We start from the raw sequence: 23,201 nt of genomic DNA, 5'->3' as shown, positions 1-23,201 counted from the left end.
CATAATATAGGCCAGACAACAAAATTGATAATTTTTCAAAAATATATTTCTAGCATGAGACACTCTTGGTTATACCAAGATATTCAATAATCATTTCATTTAATGTCTCAACATGATATCCATTTATGCGGATATCTTTAAAACTTAACAAGTTTTTTGGGGATTTAGAAGAAAATAGTGCATTGTCTATAACAATCTTTGTCCCCTTAGACAGAAATATAGTAGCTCTTCTGAAGTCTTCAATCATTTTTGAATTACCAGAAATTATAGTAACATTTGCTTTTCTTCTAAGAAAGTTGGAAAAATATTTCTCATCTTTAAAAATAGCATGAGTTGTTCCACTATTAATTACACAAATATCCTCGTGATTGATCATTGATCCAAACAAAATTTGAGGTATATCCATATTTTTCTTCAAAAAGAAAATAAAGTAAATATTATAATTAATACATGGCTCATTAAATAAATTTTATTTATTTACATGGACTAGAAATATCATTTAGTACACACAAATAAAAAAGAAATTATTTAAATATTATTAGGCTTATCAATATTCATATTGTCTTCTAAAAAATTAAAGAAATCAGCTACATCCAGATGCATAGGCTCAATATTAACTTTAGAGATAAAGTTTGTCTCTAGATTATTTTCTTCCCTCTTCAGGGATGCCTGATATAGCTGAACTAGACGTTTTGATGACCGGCAAGTCCACGACCAGTGCCCCATACCTCTACATCTATGACATATACTTTTTGAATTTTTCTTTGGTAAAGCTTCTGGCTTTTCACTCTTCTTTTTGTACTGCTGATCATTTCTCGATGCCAGCCGAGCATTATGATTATAATTTCTTCTTCGATCATGACCACGACCACGACTGGGGTCATGACCTCTTTCTCGTTAGTTATAATTTTTCTGATTCACTTCAAGGAGTGACAAAGAACCAACAAGCCGATTATCATGATTTTTCATTAGCAGTTCGTTATGGCGTTCAACAATCAGAAGGTGAGAAAGTAATTTCGAATATTTTTTAAACCCCTTTTCGCAATATTGCCATTGTAGGAGCATATTTACGGGTGAAGATGTAGAATATGTTTTTTCAAGTTTATCTTGCTCAGTGATTTTTTCTCCGCATAAATTTAACTGAGCTATAATTCTAAACAAGACAGAATTACATTCAGTTTTATTTTTAAAATCTGTTAATCTCAGATTTAGCCAATCATGACGTGCCTGTAGAAGAATGACCAACTTCAGGTGGTCATATCTTTCTTTAAGATTCTTCCACAGTTTAAGGGGATCCTTTAATGTAAGATAGTGTAATTTTAATCCCTTGTCAAGATGGTGGCGGAGAAATATCATGGCTTTGGCATGATCTTAACTAGATGTCGTATTGTCATCTTTGATGATGTCTGCCAGACCATTGATTCTAGATGTATTTCGGCATCAAGTGCCCATGATGAGTAACCTTTTCCAGATATGTCAGGAGCAACAAATTCAAGTTTAGAAATATTAGACATTTTAAGAAAATAAAATTCTTACTCCTTTTGTTACCTTCTTAAAAATATAACTCAAAGCGATGGAGGCTCGTGCTGATAACGTGTTATAAAATAAACTAACTTCACAAAATAAGAAAAAAAATAAAATAAGAAAAAGAGAGAGATCAGAGAAAGAGTTCGTATTAGTGTATCTATATTATTGTACTAACACGACTATTTATAGCTAATATAGAAGGTAGAAAGCAAATTGAAATTTGCTAACAATTGGGCAAGTTGGGTGGGCCCCACATGGAAAAATGACATCCATTATTTCGTTTTAACAAATATATCCTTATATGTATTATTTTTTAATAAAAAATTAATTTTAAAATTAATTATTTCATTTTTGTTAGATTAAAATGATATATGTGTAATAATAAGCGTATACATGAGCCACGCTTTTTCCTTTTTAAAATTAATTACGAGATGCTCGGAGGGAGTGCAAATTGCAAATTACGTATTGAATTTTAACTTGTATAATCTCCCAACTGTTGCATCAACACCATAGCTGAATTCACAGGAAGATATGAATGCGTTGTGGGTTATCTTATCTGCTTCTCTTGTCCTCCTTCTTTCCATAGCTTCAATTCCTCTTCTCAACAACAATGGAAATTACTTGACATGTACTACCTACTTACTTATTGCTTATATCAATTTTTCTTTGTTCAATTTTCAACCATTCAAAAATGGGTCCTTTTATTAATTTGCAGATTTGCTGAACTGGAGAAGTTCTTCAATTATAAGTGAAGTTGCAGATTTGTTGGTGACGAATGGGACCATTTATACCAGTGATGAAGCTCTCCCTTTTGCTGATTCTATGGCTATTCGTAATGGAAGAATTCTTCGAGTTGGCAATTACTCTTCTATAAAGGTTCTTTTTTTGATTTCCAGTTTTCATTGACTAAATTCTCCTAGGATTTCCAATATTACAAGGGTTTCCGGAGAAACTCTTTTTGTAAAGTCTAAGAATTTGTGTTTGGATTAATTTGTTTGTCTGTTTTGACTTAGACACGATTTTTAAGAAAGTAAAGTAAGAATTTTGAATCTTACACCGTGTGATCTTAAACATGTCACATGGATAGTTAAAAGATAAGAGTTATAAGAGTAGGGAAAGTACTTTTTTGAAACAAACTAAATGGAAAAGTAAGGTAAACAAATTGAAACTGAGGGAGTAACTTCTTTCTGGAAAAAAAGTGTTGATTTTTTTTTTTTGTGAATGTTTGTGAAAAGATAAAGCTTGTAACACATTAATTGAAACAAATTATCTATTAAGTCCAAATTTGACAAATCCATATCCTACGAAATTGAATATTCCATTATGATATTTGACATCTATAGTATAGAACAATAGAATAAAAGATAAAGTTGTATTGAGGAGTGAGAAGATTAAAAATGAGTCCTTAGAATATCTGTTTGTGTTGAAAAGGTATTTCAGCTTTGCCTTTAGGGTCAACACACACATTTTTGGACATTTCAGCAGGGAAAGTAGGAGGAGCATTTTGTGATGGACACAGTAATAGTTTCATATACATCCTATCCTTTCCAGACCTCCATTTGTGGAGTTACACTGGGTATGTTGTTGTAGTGGAGTAATAGTTTTAGATAAATAGCAGACCTCTTTTTTCTTTTTAATGATAAAACAGATTGCCTTTTGTTGCTAGCAAGTGCTTAAAATTCACTGAAACAAAGGTATATTATATGTTAGGTGAAATAGTGTGGCTATTTAGGCTTAAAATTCACTGAAACAAAGGTATATTATATGTTAGGTGAAATACCGTGGCTGTTTAGGATGAGTAAAAAGGTTTGGATGGGTAAACATTGCAATAAAGAAGTGTTACTATTCAGGTACTCCCTCCGTTTAAGAAAGAATGACCTAGTTTGACTTGACACGGAGTTTAAGAAAATAAAGAAGACTTTTCAATCTTGTGGTCCTAAATTAAAGTTATGTCAAATGTACCAAAGTGTCCTTTAATCTTGTAGCCTTAAACATACCACGTGAAAAGCTGAAATTAAAGTGTTGTCAAAAAAGAAAATGGGTCATTCTTTATGAAACAGACTAAAAAGAAAAGTACATCATTCTTTTTGAACCGGATGGAGTATTTTTTTTAGTAATCGTGGTGTTCGGACTAGCTAGCACGCTCCATAATTAATCCAACGGGATACCTGCCATTTTACACTATCAACATGTACCAGCTAGGAAGGACAGTTGAGAATAAATCACAATAGTGTTTTTGTCTCTGATGGAAGTTGAACCTGAGACCTCATGGTTCTCGACCCACTTCATTGACCACTACGCCACATCCTTGTCTAGTGTCCTTAGAGAAGACGTAGATTTTGCATCTAATTCAAGCACTAAGCAGTCTTTGAAGTTCATTAGATTGCAGCTTGCACGTAGTTCCGTTGTATCACTGTTGGTTTTGAAGCTTTGCGTTTAATATTTGATCATTGTCTATTGCCTTTTTCAACTGACTGATTTCATGAACTTTCCTCTGGATATATGTTGATGCCTTCATGAGATCACACTAATGAGACCCAATAATACATGTCCATGCAGGTGTTTGTCCCATCTTTCAGTACTTGCGTACAATTAGGATCTGAAGGTCTTTGCTATCTTAGATCTAATGTGGGATTTAAGCGCACTTTATATTTTTGGTTTCATGGATGCACACTTGATTTCTAATTCATTTATCCCTTCATCTTTTCTCAAATGCTAAAGAAACACAATAGGAAGATTCAAGTAGTAGGTGAAGCATACACTCTATTTAGAGCTTATGTTCAGTTACATGTAAATGCAGGAACTGGCAGGAACTTGGACCAAGGAACTAAATCTAGACGGAAAGATTGTGGTCCCTGGATTTATTGATTCCCATGTGCACTTCATCCCTGGTGGACTACTGGTTTGCATCTGTCCTACCATCTCATATCTGTGTTTCTTGTCAAGCTTAATCATTTTTCTAGGTTCTTGACAAAGTTTGGCTGCAGAGTTGGTAATTTAAACACTTCATGCCTGTGTGTGCTACTGGGTGTGGGGCATAAATCTTCTGAGATATTGTATCGTGTCATTGAAAAGTGAAAAAGAAACTATCAAACTGGAAAAAAAGGAATATCTATCCTCAGGAGGAAGAGTGGTTTTAATTAACAACATATTAGATTCATTTCCCATTTGGCGCTTCTTTGTTTCCTATTCCTGTCAAGGTAGAGTAAAGGATTGACCAGTTGAGAATGAATATTTTGGAATGATAATGAAAACATCTTTACTATCCTATTTTGTTGAGATGTGTAGGGACATGATGCTTGATGAATGATCCTCTGAGAAGTATAGACTTGGGAAATGCTATTAAGATTCATATCCTTGTTATTATGTTGAACCCTATTTATAGTTATATTCTACACAGTACATGATAATCCTTTTCCAAGTGGGACACTATATCCATTAATATTCTAGCGCCCCCTCAAACTGGTGCATATAAGTCATAAGTTCCAAGCTTGTTACCGATACAACTAATACAAGTACCAATGAGGAACTTGGTGAAAATATCTACAAGTTGATCATTTGACTTCACAAATGTAACAATATCTCTTGAGTGTATCGTTTTTTTGATAAAGTGACAATTAATCTCAATGTGCTTAGTCCTCATGAAATGCCAAATTGACACAATATGAAGGGCCGCTTGAACTTGATTATCTCATACAAGTTTCATATGACTGATTTCTCAAAATTTGAAATTCTCTGAGTAATTGTTTGATCTAAACTAGCTCACAAGTTGCTATGACCATTACCTGATATTCTGCTTCTGCACTAGATCGAGCAATTGTATTTTGTTCTTACTCTTTCGAGAAACCAAATTTCCAGACCTAGAACATGGATAAAATGGCGATCCAGCCTAATTAACATCTATGATCTGCTCATGGCCTCGATCCTCAAAGAGTAGTCCTTTGCCTCGAGCTTATTTTATATATTGCAGAATTCGAACAACTGCATCCCAATGACTATCACAGGGAGAATCCAAAACTTGACTTACGACATGCACAAAAAAAGAAATATCAAATTTAATTGCTGCTCGATTATTCAACTTGCCAACCAATCCTCTTTATATTCCAAGATCACAAGGTGACTTCCCCTGTTGTGGTAGGGGTTTAGCATTCAAATCCATAAGAGTGTCGATCGGTCTACATCTTGTCATTCTTGTCGCCTTAAGAATGTCTAAGGCATACTTTTGTTGTGAAATAATAATGCTTGATTAGGACTAAATGTGTAACACTATCCTGATTATTGCCGGTGATAACGATATCGTCAACATAACCAAATAAATACACATATTTGGAGTACAATGCCCATAAGACACAAAGTGATTAGCTTCACTATGAGTCATGTCAAAAACCTGAATTACTATGTTGAACATTCCAAATTAGGGTCGAGAAGATTGTTTTAGACCACAGAGTGATTGATGCGATCAACATATAAGGCTATTAGACTCCCCCGAGCAACCAAATGAGGTGGTTGCTCCATATAAACTTCATCTTTAAGGTCTCCGTGGAGAAAAACATTCTTAATGTCCAACTGATAAAGGGGCCAATGACGTAGAACAACCATGGATAGTGTGATAGAATATTGTAAATATTATATTACCTTATATAGTTTGCTGAATCGTAGGAGAGACCTGTAAGAATCATAGGAGAGATCTGTAGGATATTTTCTTACCTTTGGTAGAAGTTCTTGCTAGTGTATATATACATGTAATGCTGCTATAATATAATCATAAGTTCTGTTAACTTACATGGTATCAGAGCCACTAGGGCTCATGATCTTGGTTCAGAAAATTTGAAACTTTTCCTAGCATCTTGGGAAAGGTTTCGGCTTCTTGGGTTTGGCATAACACATCTGGGCTTGCTGTCCCAGCATCGTTTCATTAGTTCCAACGCTTTCCAAATAGTTCTCTGGTGTTAAATCACTATCCGGATAAGATCCAGATTTGTTTTTTTGTCTTTGCTTTTGTGAGTGCTTGGTTCAGTTCGGGGTGTTGATTTATTGCTCTTGTCGGCCAGTTTGGTGTCAGATTGCTGATCCTTGGCTCTTCTTAATCAATTTCTCGTCTAAACATTAGTTAAAATGTCTGAGGATAAATCTGCCATGACTGAAATTGTTCCAGCATTATCTTAAGTTACAAATTCTAAATTAAATGGGTCTAATTATTTAGAATGGAGAGGAAAAATCAGGGTCTACTTGCGTAGTGTTGAAAAGGATGACCATCTTGTCCAAGATCCTCCAATTGATGATGCTAAAAAGGCTTGGCTTAGAGATGCTTGACTACTCTTGCAAATCATAAACTCTATTGATAAGGAAGTAGTTGGTTTGGTAAATCACTGTGAGTTTGTGAAAGAATTAATGGATTATTTGGAGTATTTATATTCTGGCAAAGGTAATTTATCTCAGATTTATGAAGTTTGTAAGGCTTTCTATCGTTCTGAGAAGGAAGCTAAGTCACTCACTACATACTTCATGGAGTTCAAGAAAACCTACAAGGAACTGAATGTACTTCTACCATTTAGTACTGATATGAAGGTGCAGCAAGCTCAGAGGGAACAAATGGCGATAATGAGTTTTTTGGCTGGACTCCCCTTAGAGTTTGAGACTGCAAAATCACAGATTCTCTCTAGTTCTGAGATCACTTCTCTCAAAGATGTTTTCAGTCGGGTGTTAGTACTCCATCCAATCGGCAGACCAATGTGCTTGTTGCAAAAGGAGGAGGAGGAAGAAATAATGCAAGGAGATGGAACAACAACAATGATGTAGGGAAATGGAACCATAACAATGATGCAGGGAAATGGAATCATAACAATGATGCAGGGAAATGGAACTATAACAATGATGCAGGAAGGTGGAACTACAACAATAATGCTGGGAGATGGAGCAATAACAAAGGAGGAGACAATGATGCTGGGAGATGGAACAATGACAATACTTGTTGCTATTATAAGGAAATCGGGCACATAAAGAGAAACTGTAAGAAATTACAGACTCGCAACCAACAAACTCAGACTGCCACTATTGCTGCCACTTCTAGTTCACCCTCAACTGTTACAATCTCCACCAATGAGTATGCCAGACTTACAAAGTATCAGGAATCAATGAATGAAAGTGTTCCAGCCCCTGCCCTTACTGAGTCAGGTAACAAATGTCTCATTTTCTCCTCAAGCAATTGGATCATTGATTCGGGTGCCACATATCACATGACAGGTAATCCCAAAATAATCTCTAAATTCCGGTCACATAAAGTACCATCCTCTGTTACCATAGCTGATGGGTCTAGTTATACCATTGAGGGATCTGGGACCGTTAACCCCACTTCAGCTATTACTTTGTCCTCAGTGCTAGGCATACCTAGTCTTGCCTTTAATCTAATTTCTGTGAGTAAACTTACTAAAGAACTACAATTTTTTGTCTCATTATTTCCCGATTATTGTCTTTTTCCGGATCTTATGACGAAGTAGATTATTGGTAAAGGAAATGTATCATCAAACGGTCTCTACATTCTTGATGAATGGGTGCCTCCATCAATTGCTTGCTCCAGTATTGTCTCGTCATTTGAAGCACAATGTCGTTTGGGACATCCATCCCTTCGAGTTTTAAAGAAATTATGTCCTCAGTTTCGTAATGTACCTTCAATAGATTGTAAGTCTTGTCATTTTGCAAAACACCACAGAAGCTCGTTAAGTCCTAGAAATAATAAGCGGGCTGATTTTGCTTTTGAATTAGTTCATTCAGATGTTTGGGGGCCATGTCCAGTTGTGTCTAAAGTTGGTTTTAGATATTTTGTTACGTTTGTGGATGATTTTTCCCGAATGACATGGATTTACTTTATGAAAAATCGTTCTGAAGTGTTCTCCCATTTCTCCAATTTTTGTACTGAGATTAAGACACAATTTAATGCTTCTGTACATGTATTGAGGAGTGACAATGCTAAAGAATTCATGTCAGCATCATTTCACAACTACATGAATTAGTATGGTATTCTTCATCAATCTTCGTGTGTGGATACACCCTCTCAAAATGCTGTGGCTGAGAGAAAAAAAAGACATTTGCTCGAGACTGCTCGTGCTTTGCTATTCCAAATGAAGGTACCTAAGCAATTTTGGGCGGATGCGGTATCCACAACTAGCTTTTTAATTAATCGCATGCCATCCACGGTGCTAAATGATGATATTCCCTATGATGTTCTCTTTCCTAATAAGCCATTATTTTCATTAGAGCCAAGGGTATTTGGGAGTACTGGTTATGTTCGTGATGTGTAGCCTCATGTTACTAAACTAGATCCAAAGGCCTTGAAGTGTGTCTTTTTGGGATATTCTCGCTTACAAAAGGGTTATCGGGGCTACTCTCCAACCCTTAACATATATATGGTGTCGATAGAGGTGGTGTTCTCTGAGAACATATCATTTTTTTCCTCTCCTGACACTTCTTCCCCTCAGGGACAGGAAGAAGAAGAATGGCTCATCTATATGACCACTCCACCGAGATCAGAACACCATAAGGAAGTTCCTGGTAGTGTTGAGCAGTTAACTGAAAATGTGTCTTATGATGTTCCTCCTGCTCAAACAAAGCCGCCGATAGTTCAAGTTTATTCCAGGCGACAAGCGACCAATGATATGTGTCCTGCACCAACTCTTTCGTCATCAGATCCTACTCCAGTCAATCCCTCTCCAACAGAAAATCTTGACATTCCTATTGCTCTTCGCAAAGGTAAGCGTCAGTGTCAATCAATTTATTCCATTGCTAATTTTATCTCATATGACCACTTTCCTCCCGCATCTTGCTCTTTGATTGCTTCTCTAGATTCTATCTTTGTACCCAAAACAGTTCGGGAAGCTTTGAGTCACCTGGGTAGTATGATGCAATGCTCGAGGAGATACATGTATTAGATGAAAATCACACTTGGGATTTGGTGGACTTACCAGAAGGGAAGAAGGCAGTGGGATGTAAATGGGTTTTTACGGTCAAAGTGAATACTGATGGTTCTGTGGCTATGCTTAAATCCAGACTGGTGGCTAAAGGATATGCTCAGACTTATGGGATGGATTATTTTGATACTTTTTCTCCGGTGGCCAAACTTAATTCTGTCCGCTTGTTTCTCTCTAGCTGCTTCTCAAAATTGGCCGCTACATCAGTTGGATATTAAGAATGCATTTCTTCATGGTGATCTCCAAGACGAAGTGTATATGAAGCAACCACCCGGTTTTGTTGCTCAGGGGGAGAATGGGAAAGTCTGTCACCTGAAGAAATCCTTGTATGGTCTGAAACAGAGTCCACGTGCTTGGTTTGGAAAATTTAGTGAGGTAGTTCAGAAGTTTGGGCTTACAAAGAGCAAATGTGATCATTCGGTCTTCTACAGACAATCAACAGTTGGCATTATTCTTCTTGTTGTATATGTTGATGACATTGTCATCACCAGGAGTGATTATGCAGGAGTATCTTCTCTCAAATCATTCTTGCATTCTATGTTTCAAACGAAAGATTTGGGACAGTTGAAATACTTCTTGGGAATAGAGATAAGTAGGAGCAAGAAGGAAATATTTTTATCTCAAAGGAAGTATATCCTAGACCTGCTTGAGAAAATTGGAAAGTTGGCAGCCAAGCCTTGCAGTACTCCAATGATTCCCAATATGCAACTAACAAAAGATGATGGTGATCCCTTCGATGATCCAGAGAGATACAGGAGATTAGTTGGGAAATTAAACTATTTCACTGTAACTCGTCTGGATATTAATTAAACTATCTCACTGTAACTCGTCCGGATATTGCTTTTGCTGTAAGTGTTGTTAGTCAGTTCATGTCCATGCCTATAGTCAAACATTGGGCAGCTTTGGAACAAATATTATGTTACTTGAAAGGCGCCCTTGGACTTGGCATAGTATATAGAAACAATGGAGATACTCACATAGAGTGTTTTGCAGACGCTGATTGGGCTGGATCCAAGATTGATAGAAGGTCTACTACTGGCTACTGTGTCTTTGTGGGTGGAAATTTGGTATCATGGAGAAGTAAGAAACAAAATGTTGTATCTCGATCTAGTGCAGAATTCGAGTATAAAGCTATGGCACAATCCACATGTGAGATTATATGGATATATCACCTCTTAAGTGAAGTTGGGTTGAAGTATCCCACACCAGCGAAACTTTGGTGTGATAATCAAGCTGCCCTTCATATCGCCTCAAATCTAGTGAATCATGAAAGAACTAAGCATATAAAGGTGGACTGCCATTTTATTCGTGAAAAGATTCAAGAAAACTTAATTTCCACGAGCTATATGAAGAAAGGAGAGCAACTAGCTGATTTGTTCACAAAGGCGTTGAATGGAGATCGAGTTAACTATTTGTGTAACAAGTTGGGCATGATCAATATATATGCTCCAACTTGAAGGTGAGTGTGATGGAATATTGTAAATATTATATTACCTTATATAGTTTGCTGAATCGTAGGAGAGATCTGTGAGAATCATAGGAGAGATCTGTTGGATATTTTCTTGTCTTTGGTAGAAGTTCTTGCTAGTGTATATATACATGTAATGGTGCTATAATATAATCATAAGTTCTGTAAGTTTACAGATAGAAAAAGGTGTACAAATGTTGTTTTGGCCTATGTTGCTCGGACTTCTAAAAAATATCATCGGCTAGCTGTGTGTCGGATCCTCCAAAAGTAATGCATTTTGTAAGATACGACACGGGTGTGACAACATTTTTAAGGAGCCCGAGCAACATAGATTGTCTATGGGAGAAAAAGTATCACTGTAATGAAGCCCAAATTTCTAAGTATACCCCTTGGAAACAAGACGGACCTTAAGACGATCAACTTGGCCGTCCTGGCTAATTTTTGACTGCATAAACCCAACATCAACCAACAATTGATTTACTAAAGGAAGAGGAACAAAACTCCCAATTACAACTCACTTGTAAATTAGACATCTCGTCATAGCCTGTCGCCATCCTGGATGAGGAAGTGCTTCACCTATAGACTTAGGGATGAAAACAAATGATAAAAATAATACAAAGGCATAATGTGGTGAGAATAAATGATGATACCTTAAGAAGGTATAGAGGGGATTCGTATTTCGAGTGGATTGTATACCTTTTCATAGTGAATTGGTAGACTAGGAGGAGAGAAGTTTGCAGTAGGTGCAGGGTCCGACGCAAGATGTAAATCATCTGGGCCTGATGCTTGACGAGGACACCGATGTTAAGTCAAGAGTGATGGCACTATGGCCGGAGATGTAGAAGTAATCGTATTGGAGAAGGTTTGGGAAGAAAATATAAAGGTGATTTTGGAAATAATATTGAATGAGGAATTTGATTCTGAATGGAAGATGCGGGCATCCGATTAATTAATAACAAGACGTGAGAACTGCATCACCCAAAAAACTTGGGGGAACATGGGATTGAATGAGAAGAGTGCGAGCAGTCTCAATAAGGCGCTTATCTTCCTCTTTACTACCCCATTTACTGAGGGTTGTGCAGACAAGATGTCAAACCATCTGGGCAAGACTAAGATGGTTCGAGCATGTGAAGAAGAGGTGTGTGGATTCACCCGTGATAAGGTATGAGAGGTTGACTGTAACAGGAGTCGGGAGAGTAGAGGTAGGCCAAACGGGAACATGGGGAGGTGATTAGACATGCATAGCACGTCTCCCTTTTGCTCATTGCTCTTTATACCCAAAAAAATAAGAAGAGGAAGCATGACACATTCTAATTTAGTTTGTGAATGGGGACATTGGAACCTTTAAATATCTTTTGTTTCTCTACTTTCACAACCTTCAAACAAGGCAAGATGGAATATTGTTTCAAATGCTATGTCTATTCTTTCCGATACTGATCAACAAAGGAGTTGTTACAAAGGATCAAACTCTCAGGTTTTTAGTTTTTGAACTCTATTCACACTTAGACATCATATGATTGTACAAATAGTTACTCAAACACTCTATCAGTCAAATGCTATTAGTTTGTTATAGTAGTTTCTCTACAAATTAAAACAAAATATTGTATTTCTCCTAACCTGTTATTAACGTTGGCAGATGGCACTAGTGGAGCTTCGTGGAGTAAATACAAAAGATCTTTTTGTGGACAAAATTAGAAAAGCAGTTGCAAGTAAGTTTGTGGTTGTCCAGCTGCTCATAAAACTATAATGTTTGTCACTTTGACACGTTCCATCTTTTCCTTGGCTGATACCTAGATCAACCCCTTTCTTGTCACTAGGTAAGAGATTGTACATTCCTCCTTGTCAGCAGACATTTTCAATTACTTTCCCATATATTACAAATTTGAAAGGGGCTAATTTCGATAATAATTATTGTACTTTCCCACTTATTACAAGTTTGAAAAGGGGCTAATTTCAGTAATAATTATTGAAGAATTGGAATATGTACTTTGATTTGTATCTGTATGCTTTAATGTAGTTTACTCAAAACAGTATTGTTGAAAGCTCAATTGACGAGCATTTAAGACCTGAAGCTTGGTGTAGCGCAGGTTGGCACTTCACTTTGATCACACGGTGCTTATGTTCAGGCATCAAAGGCACTAAAGCACGTGTCTGATTGCTTCTGAACTCTGTTTTGAATAGGGGTGACTTTAAATAATAGATATAGCTGATGCTAAATAGATGTATCTGCTAGTGATTGAGAATAGGACACTGGAAATATGTATTACAAAAGTAGTTACTAAATTTGAATAGAAACTTAAAGGTACATATTTGCGTCTGAAACATAACCTGGCTCATTCTTTTACTTGCTCAATTTAGTTTGAAATTTTTCGCGACTTTGGATAAAGGTTATGTATAAGGAGCAAATGTCACATGATATACCCTTTTCAGCTCGCTATAAATTTTGGCAATGCCAAAGATTGTTTTTTACCTATCAGATACAATTAGCTATCTTTTTTTTTTGGAAATAACATATTTGTTATTCTTTCTTTGAAATGATTGCCCTCTCTAAGTTTTCTGAGAATATCAAACCATTTTTACTTATTGAAAATAGTTGACTACAACGCCTTTGGGTTTTCTCCTTTTATTGTCATCTGTGAGAGATAAGTCGACCAAGTGTGTCATATGCTAACAAAGAAAAGCATGCACTTTGAAGAAGAAGAGGCTTAATCCTGGAAGTCCATTGAGGATTTTTTCTAAAGAAAATGAATGCATAATATATATAGTATTGGCTGTCTTGAATTGACACTAATTAGTATCAATTTATAATGTCTGTCTTTGGAAATTTTAATAGATGTGAAACAAGGTTCTTGGTTACTGGGTGGCGGTTGGAATAATGATATTTGGGGAGGTGATTTACCAATGGCATCGTGGATTGATAGCATTACTCCTCATAATCCAGTAAGACATTTTCATGAAATTACATTCTTTTGTTTTAGATACATCAATCTCTTGTTTAAGATTGGGTATTTCATATGCAGGTCTTCTTAACTAGGATGGATGGTCATATGGGCTTAGCTAATACATTCGCTCTAACACTTGGTGGAATTTCACGTAACAATGAGAATCCAAATGGTGGAGCTATTGTTAGGAATAATGACGGGGGTAATTCATTTCTCATCTTCATATTGTGGGGTCCAGTCCCTACTTTTTATTTGTCATAAAAGGCTGATAACAAGTTAAACAAAAGAAGACTGCAGACTCTTAAAGTCAAATGTTGCTGCTTAGCAATTTGCAATTGCAATTTTCTCCGCGTTTTTGTCAAAAAGGGTAGGCAAGGTTGGTGGGAAGAGTTCCTCTAAAAGGAGTTCTTCAGCTCCTTATTTAACACACCAAAAAATTCAAAGAGAGAAAAATATTAGAGAACAAAGTGAGGTATTCCATAGACTATAAAAAAATAGCCTGTGAAGAAAAAATAGAGTGTGAGCGATATTTTTAGTAAGGTGGGAGATCCAAAGAGTGTAATTCCTTTTGAGTGTGCGGTAGTCATTTTTTGAGTATTGTACTTGGTACTACCCAGTGTAAAATTTCTTACTACAGTGATATCAGTTGCTCCTCTTGGCCCGTGGTTTTTCCCCTTATTTAAAAGGGTTTCCACGTAAAATTCTTGGTGTCATTATATTTTTCATTTTATTTCTACTACTTTGACCATATATATTTTTGTGTTAGTCCGCGTTTTTCCAACACATATATCACTCCGTTTCTTTGTTCAGCAATGCAGATCTTGTCAAATGGCCCCTTACAAACAACCATTAGGTAGGTCAATGGAAATATTTTCTCACTTGAACCTAGACTATTTTCAGTTCACCTAAAGATTGCAGCTATATTTAACCAGTAAGGCTCACATTTATTTTTTGAATTATACCTAAATCTTAATCCCATTGCTATAAATAAATACTTTTATTTAGGATAACTTTGGTGGTTGATTATTGTTGATGACTAGATTCTTTAAAATAAATTAAATTTTTCTACTGAATTTGGACCATTACATGCAACTGGAATTTGTAGGTGTTGGCTTTCCTACGTTTTCTATGTTTATAAATCACCAAAATGATTCATTTTTTTATTCTGGTTAACCATGACAATAAGTTTGAAAGGTTTTTTGTGTTTGGAATCATTTTTAATAAAGATATTAGTTTATTGAACTGATAGGAACCCTGTCTAAGATGTTTACAGAAGTAAAGAATCCCACCCCAAAACATGTCTTTCTATAAGAGCATTCAATCATCAATAGTCTTTGGAATGTCATATTTGCACTTCACAAAAAGAAAAAATAGTCAACTAATGTGTACAAAAGTTATTTTCAATTCCTTCAAGAGCTCTTGTTTTCCTCTCCTATCCTCGTCCTATTGGTTCGCATGAGTACAGAAGAGCTACTTTCCATGCCCTTCTTCTCATAGTGATGGCAGCAGCAACTCAACTCCAAACAGTTTCCTCAAGATATAGTATAGCCAGTATGTAATGGAGCACGAAACAATTAATGATTGACATCATCTTTCACTTTCTTGACATAAAGCATCATCTGATGTAGATTATCCTTCTCAAATTCTGTACTGTTAGGGTGGCTCCCATGCCTCTGTTAAAGTGAATTAAGACACTTATCTCATTGTCTTAAGAACCCTCATTGAAGAGTGAGGGGATTCTCTATCACTCCTTTTAGGTTATGACATAAAAACTTAAATGTGATAATTCATTCCTCTGTTTTTCCCATTTCTCATTTTCTTTATCCATAAATGACATTCTTTTGTTGGTATAGTAATCCAGCCAACCTGTTGAGCTCTTCCATCTCTAATCTTGGAGGTTTGTCCTAAAATTCAGGTCCCATAAAATTCCACCTCTGTTTCCCTCTAAATTGCGCCATTGCTGGTGTCTACTGATCAGGATATTGGAGATGGACTGGAAGGCATCTATGAAGAGACGTCATCACTCTGTTTCTCCATAGAGTTTGTTTTAGAAATTGTTCTAGTTCCTTGGTGTATAAAACTAGCATATCCATTAAAATCCCCACACTTCTATTGTCTTCATCCAAAGAGTTGCATTGTGTGGCAACATAATCTGGTTAGTCCTCCTATCCCACTTGAATTCTATACTTGTCGATAATGACTGTCCTCTACAACACATGACACTCCTTGCCAAAACCTCTAAATGGATTTCCCTGGGAGTTCTGTAAGACAACCATCAAGTTATTTTCCCTGGGAGTTTGTAAGACAACCATCAAGTTCTTAACCCTAACACATAACTTTCATGCAGGATATTTCTATTCTCCAATTCACTAGATGGTATTCTATAGCATTTCTCTACAGTCTTTCTAATCTTTTTGCAACAATTCTTAGTGCGGATACTAAAGATGAGTAGCATTTTTGTGTACTGGAAAGAGTGCTCTTTAGCAGTAGTCGCTCTCCTAGTGCTCTCTTTCCACTTTCGTTGGATATTTTTCTGTCACCTTGCTAGCCTCTTCTCAACTCTCTCGTCATTAGATTCCATACGGTTGTTTAAGACTCCGAAAAAGAGCCAATCTTACAGCTCAGGACCATTGCTAAATGTTCAATGTTCTGTATGTCACCATTGGAATGATCTTGTCCTTCTTCAGATTTATTTTCAAGCTCAGACTGTCTAAAATCATAACAGTTTCTTCAAGTGTCGGAGCTAATCACTACACCGTCTTTCCTTTATTTGGTAGTGTGAAATGTGAATCCCCTCAAGCACCCTTCAACAATTGCTCTATTCCGTTATCTTCTTAGGTGCTTTCATAACCTAAGTTGTGTGGACTCTTCACTTTTGATGCCGCATCCGTGTCGTATTCTCCAAAAATACACTGGTTTTGGAGAATCCAACACGCACCCGTTGAGATTTTTGAAGAGTCTGAGCAACATAGTCCATAACCATAATGAACAGCATGTGTAGATGTAGGATCACCTTGTTGTAGACCCGCTGAACTTTCGAAGAAACCTCTGTGGTTCTGAAACTAGGTCTGAGAATTTGACAGCAGTCATCCTAAATTTATCTATTGTGTCCATCTCTCTTCAAACCCCATCATCTCCATGCGAAGTCCACGAGTTCTCCTTAACATTGTCATATGCTTTTTCTAGATTCAATTTGCACAGTATACATGCTTCCCTACTTTTTATCTTGGAGTCCATTAACTGTTTGCTATTAAATGTGCATCTAAAATCTGTCTTCCTTCCATAAAAGTATTTCGGGATATTGTCATCATGGAATCTATGGCCTTCTTAAGCCTAAATTAAAGCGTTTTTGTGAAAATATGATAGATGTTTTCCAGTTGACTTGTACGTCTAAAGGATGTAAAATTTCCCATTCTTCATCGGTGTAAGTGCAACAAAATATGTGTTTAGGCTCCTCTTAATTTCTATATTAATGGAAATAATTAAATGCACTCAGGACGTCCTTTACCTGTAGCAGTATTGTTGGGTGTATAATCTGTCAATAGTTTGGCATCTTTTGTTAATCGCCAATATCATGGAAGTGTCAAGGTTTAGTTTCAGCTAACCTAGGTCATGTATTGCCTGTCACAGTCTAAGTTTCTTATATAGTTTACTAAGCTTTGAGGTCATGTGGGTCAAGAAAATAAGCGAGGCAGTAATCTATAACTATGAGAACCTTATACTGCGTCAAATATCATTCATCTTTTAAGCACCCAATGAAATGGATCTATGTACTTTTTGATGCTTCCGTGTTTGATTAAGATAGCCATTGCCTTTGCATTAGTGTTGAGCGAAGTGTCTGTTCTGCAACTCAACACAATGTAATGTGATTTTTAATATTTCTGAAGCATGTCTATAATCTTTTTCGGTTTTTTATTGTGAAAGTTGTTCAGTTATGCATACATATATGGTTTTACCTTTTCATTCATACTAAAATGTAGTAGTGAAAACTAATGGTCACAATTATGATTAACAGTCTGGAATCGATGAAGTAGTCAGATCGACTGCCTTATAAAAAATAAATGAAAAAAATTAACCGGATCAACTGGAATGAAGTTCGCTAAAATTTTACATGCTCAAACAAGTTTAGAGAAGATCCTTACTTTCTTTGGATCTTTTACTGCAGAACCTACTGGTCTGTTGATCGATTCTGCTATGAAGCTTGTCCTTTCCCACATCCCAGAAGCCTCAGTTGATGAAAGGAGGGAAGCTCTGTTAAGAGCTAGCAATCATGCATTAAAGAGGGGTGTGACAACAGTTGTAGACTTCGGCAGATATTTTCCAGGGTCTTCACCTGAGTACCCATGGGAGGATTTTTCAGGTTTCAGTTTCAACAAGAAATAAGATGGAATTAGATCACTTTTCTTTTCTTTTTAGGAATACTATGGTCTGGTTACTTAACTAGAAATGATAATGCCTTTTTATAATTGTAATATAGGTACTTTAAACATTTCAAAGATAAATTACTTGATCAGAGATGAGATGAGCAAATTGGTCCAACTTTCTAGCTTTTTAACTAGGATATAGAAGTTGGTCTGTTGAACATGTTAAAAAAGAAGCTTAACAACTACAGTTTCTTTTCCTCTTTCACTAACTGAAGTATCGCAATGGACCAAAGTTTTGAGGGAATTGCTCCATAATCCAGCAGGGGCGAGGTATTGGGGGACTGAGAAGATGTTAAGCATCTGTTGGCCTCAGCATTGAAACCTGACCCAATGGAATTTCCAGTAAGATATAGCAGTGTATGCCGTGATTGTATTGCTTAGTTTCTTGGCAAGATGTAACTAAGATGATGAAAGAAGCGTGGGAACCAAATCAGTTACTGAAAATTTATCACATACAGAGAAAAAATAAAGGGAAAAGAACGTCTCTGTTAACATGCAGATTAGTTAAGGTCTAAGGTAAAACTACAATGACATCTATTTCTATATCAACACCCTCCCCTCTCCTCTGGCTGGTCGTTTGCTTTCGCACTCTTTTGGTGGAAATTGGAAGTTGGGGTTCCTCCGAAAATAATCAGAAACTGCATCCACTTCTTGGAGGGGAAAGGGAGTCTGAAAGCGGGCTGTGGGCTTAGAGCGAGAGGCCACAAAGAATGGTTCAGGGCTGGGTGGTCGAATGCTAAACACTGAAGATCTACCTCAACTGCCTCTCAATTTGTCATGCTCATTTAGTTATTCTTCTAGCTATAGGTAGAACATTTATGTAATCATTAGCTTAGTCAATGCTTCCCTTATAATTGCAGATGTATATAAATGGGGAGATTTGTCAGGAAATATGATGACCAGAGTTTGCTTATTCTTTCCAATGGAGACTTGGTCGCGGTTAGTGGTATGCCATTATTAACAGTGCTTTACTTTTAGATTTTTTCCTTGCATATGGAGATCTGATTTTTTGATAAACCAGTCAACATGATCTCATGTGCGACCCTTCAGAATATGTAAAATTGCTTTACGAACATACTAAAAACTGAAATGGGATAAGCTAATGTTGCAGATGGTTCTGTACCTTATCTTGGTCAGTGAGTATAGAAAAATGTGGAAAAGGTGCAGATCTTCTGATTAAAAAGGATTCTGAGGTTCTAAAGTTTCGTATTTATCTTTGCAAGTACCTCCCCAACCCCTCCTTCACCCTTGTAGGATTAGAATATCATGTTGCATTTCTCTTCAAATGCATTTTTACTAAGCTTGATTATCTTCTACTGGTATTCAGGATCTTATCAGCAAGTCAGGCCGCGTGCTGAGCCAATGGATATATTTGGGGGGTGTCAAGGCTTTTGCTGATGGATCTTTAGGATCTAACAGTGCATTGTTTCATGAGGTAAGAATAAGCTGCTTTGTGCTTTGGAAGAGCCTCTCTAAAACACAAATTTCTCTCAATTCTCTATTGTGGATTCTATCTCCTCTATGCATTGTTGGACATCGTGACCTGCTTGTTTGGCAAGTACTATTCTGAATACCAATTCCATTTTCATTCTGCATGGGCAATTCAAAGTAACATGGCCCATTGGGATGCAACCCAGGGGAAGGGGGTGGGGGACTTCATTGTATTTGGTCTTCTGATATCTTTCATGTGTCTTGTAGCCATATGCTGATGATCAAAACAATTACGGGCTACATGTGGTGGATCTGGATGGTCTATACAACATGACTCTTTCTTCAGATAAATATGGCCTTCAGGTCTTTAGCTTGTTTTATTTTTATCTACCATTTCAACTCTCTTGAAGTTGCAAAATTGACTGGTCTTAGGGCTGCAAGTTACATTTCAGGTCAGCATCCATGCTATAGGTGACAGAGCTAATGACTTGATATTGGACATGTATGCTTCTTTGGTATCTGAGAAACAAATTAGAGACCGACGATATAGGGTATATCCACTTGCTCAAAAGACTAGAGATTCATCAATCAATTAAAACTCTACTTTTGAGGTCAGTTGTTCCTTCGAGGAGTAGAATCTTCAAGTTATCTCTAAATATTGCTGCTACTACTACACAGATTGAGCATGCTCAACATTTGGCTCCAGGAACAGTGGCTCGTTTTGGTGAACAATCTGTAATTGCTTCAGTGCAGGTTACTTTTCAGATGGTTGTTCTATCTCATTCTTTCCTGTTTAGACTAATTCTGTTCATATATATAATAAATAATGAGGATTGGGGCATCCGTGCTTTTAAGTCACAGCATTGATTAAATGTTTAGAAACTCACATTTAAATCTCTATGTAAATTATATGAAAGAACCCAGGACTAACAAACTTTATCCGTATCCATTTTTCTCAGCATTGAGCAATTGATATCAATTTCTAAGTTTTCAAGACCTCGAATAATATTTTATAAAAAATTCCAAATGAACAGCCAGATCACTTATTGGATGATGCTGATTCTGCAACTAAAAAACTTGGTTCTGAAAGGGCAGAAAGAGGATCTTATCTGTTCAAGTCACTCCTGACAAACAATGCACAATTGGCATTCGGCTCAGATTGGCCAGTATGTGATTTCTGGATTTCATCTGTTTATGTTTCTTTCAGTAATTCAGTACTCAGTTTCTTGTTAATTATTGTTATGTCATGTATTTGTTGCTGTCCCCTTTCAGGTAGCAGACATTAATCCATTGAAAAGCATAAAGACATCGATGAAGAGAATACCTCCTGGTTGGGAAAAGGCTTGGATTCCATCAGAGTGCTTGTGTCTCGAAAATGCGTTAGAAGCGTAAGTAGTGGTGTTATTCTGCTCAACCTATTTATTTTTTCGGCAGTCCACTCTTATCTGCTCATTAATATAGTAATACTTTATGTAGCAAATCTATGGTGTTTTTCCTGTGAACCTGGAACTCATTTGAGCAGGACCAGTGAGAAGCCACTTTAACTTATCAATAGGGGGGAAATCAATATCATAGTCGACTAACTAATCTGCCGCTATTAGTTCAGCTCTCTGGTTGAATTTAATTTGACATTTGAAATGATGAGTAGCAACAATTAGTTACAGCTAAGGTCTCATTTCATAAAAGGTACACAGTGATAAGATAGAAATCTTCATAGATGATACAGTAGTCAGTTAAGCCAATGACACATGCTGGGCCGAGTATGTGTTAAATTGTTGCTTCGAAATCAAAGTGCACTTCATTTTTTGTAACCAAGGGTGTGTCTTAATCGATAATGAAGTGGGTTCAAACTTTAGATGCCAAGATTCAAATCCAATAGAGATTAAAAAAACACTAGATAATTTCTTCTCATCTTCGTAAACCGTAGTGACCAGTTACTCGATACCTGTGCTAGTGGGTGGCAGCTAGTACCCGGTGAAATAGGCGAGGTTCGTGCAAGTTGGCCACGGCACCAATCGTTAACCAAAAAAAGAAAAAGATAAACAGAATAGTTGCAATTCATTTACTCTTTCCCACCAAAACTAACATTTCTAAATGTCGCTGGCATGTTTTCCAATATCTGGTGAACAAAGTCAGTGTAACAGAAAGAACTTGGACCCATCACGAGGTTCATTATATCCTTGAGTTGTATTTTTTTCAAGAACATGCCTCTTGAAATTCTGTGTACACTGTCCTCCCCAGGCCCTACTTGTGGTATTACATTGGGTATGTTGTTGTCATTACGTTTCGTGGCTTTTTTTTCTCTGGCAGGTACACCATTTCGGCTGCTCATGCATGTTTTCTTGAAAAATATGTTGGTTCACTATCTCCGGGAAAATACGCGGATTTTGTGGTTTTGTCAACTAATTCATGGGAAGACTTTGCAACTGAAGTTTCTGCTGATGTGGAGGCAACATATGTTGGTGGTTCTAAGGCTTACTCCATAAGACCTGAAGATAAAAGTGAATAGCACAGGCAACGACAATTATGCTGAAAATGGATTACATAAAATGGAAATCGTTGCACCAGTCAAGAAGCGCGATATGCTAATTGAACTTGGCTGGCTTCACTTTTATAACGAGTCTTGAAACTGGTATAAAGGAATATGTAAAATTTAGGAAAAACTATGCAAATTGGCAAACATTACTAGTGTATTATTTAATATAACTATAATTTCACATAATTGTGAATCATAGCCACAGTTTAATAAAATTTGTTGTTATACAAATCTGGGGCTCATGTATAAATATGGAAGCGAACTTAGGAGCTCATATACAACTCTTTAAAGTAAATATTTTAGTTATATATTCACCACGTGTATTGAAACATGCCTATTATATTGAATTCAAGATCTATTATAATTATTTTTTATTTTTTTCTTATTAACGGAATATATTATTTTATTAAAAATATTTTAGTTGTATATTCATGACGTGCATTGAAACATGATTATAATATGCATAATATTTTATATTCAAAATGTATTACAATTAGAATCTAATATTATACATTGTTATGAAATCAACTGTTGTTATTTCAACAAATATAATATATTTCTAACAACGTAAATTAATTTGAATAGTACTGCAATATTTGAAAGTCACACATAATACTTATAATATATTTGTATTAAAAATGTTTTAGTTATATATTCACCACCTGCATTGAAATATACCTATAATATATTTAATTCAAAAAATATTACACTTATCATTCATATTTATTTCTTTTATTATATTAGAAATGCATTATATATGTATTACATTTAAAAAATCATCTAATTTAAGAAGTTGTAAAATCATCATTTCTGTAATATCAAATCCAAAATTAAATTTTAAATTAGGATAATTAATTATTATTTTTAAAAGAGGAAGAAAAAGAAAGAGAAAAAATGGACAGAAAAAAG

The 23,201-nt window shown here is 36.1% G+C and overlaps 1 protein-coding gene across 4 annotated transcripts; it reads left to right on the top strand.

Annotated features, from left to right (window-relative positions):
• The first annotated feature begins 1,942 nt into the window (after positions 1 to 1,942).
• Positions 1,943 to 22,623, top strand: LOC129888988 (protein LONG AFTER FAR-RED 3). 4 transcript variants are annotated; one of them, XM_055964073.1, is made up of 15 exons: positions 1,943 to 2,155; positions 2,243 to 2,403; positions 4,328 to 4,429; positions 12,596 to 12,668; positions 13,793 to 13,899; positions 13,980 to 14,103; positions 18,067 to 18,261; positions 19,186 to 19,271; positions 19,653 to 19,760; positions 20,024 to 20,119; positions 20,209 to 20,307; positions 20,435 to 20,509; positions 20,791 to 20,922; positions 21,029 to 21,144; positions 22,067 to 22,623. In XM_055964073.1, the coding sequence occupies exons 1-15, from the start codon at positions 2,059 to 2,061 to the stop codon at positions 22,263 to 22,265; spliced, it is 1,770 nt and encodes a 589-aa protein (XP_055820048.1). In that variant the 5' UTR covers positions 1,943 to 2,058; the 3' UTR covers positions 22,266 to 22,623. The 4 variants fall into 4 exon arrangements, with proteins under 4 accessions (XP_055820048.1, XP_055820049.1, XP_055820050.1 ...); XM_055964074.1 differs by having other exon boundaries at positions 1,945 to 2,069; XM_055964075.1 differs by lacking the exons at positions 1,943 to 2,155; positions 2,243 to 2,403; positions 4,328 to 4,429 and adding an exon at positions 9,075 to 9,273.
• Positions 22,624 to 23,201: the final 578 nt, after the last annotated feature.

Source organism: Solanum dulcamara, chromosome 5 (genome assembly GCF_947179165.1).
Source record: "Solanum dulcamara chromosome 5, daSolDulc1.2, whole genome shotgun sequence".
Lineage (NCBI taxonomy): Eukaryota > Viridiplantae > Streptophyta > Magnoliopsida > Solanales > Solanaceae > Solanum > Solanum dulcamara.
Note: the sequence above shows the minus strand (reverse complement) of the source record. Positions and strands in the feature narration are given on the sequence as shown.

What these genes read in the sequence shown, in the direction of transcription:
- LOC129888988 (XM_055964073.1), top strand. Translation starts at nt 2,059, where the DNA reads ATGAATGCGTTGTGGGTTATCTTATCTGCTTCTCTTGTCCTCCTTCTT. An exon ending in CAATGGAAATTACTTGACAT is followed by an intron (nt 2,156 to 2,242) that starts GTACTACCTACT and finishes ATTAATTTGCAG; the next exon opens with ATTTGCTGAACTGGAGAAGT. An exon ending in GCATTACTCCTCATAATCCA is followed by an intron (nt 13,900 to 13,979) that starts GTAAGACATTTT and finishes TTTCATATGCAG; the next exon opens with GTCTTCTTAACTAGGATGGA.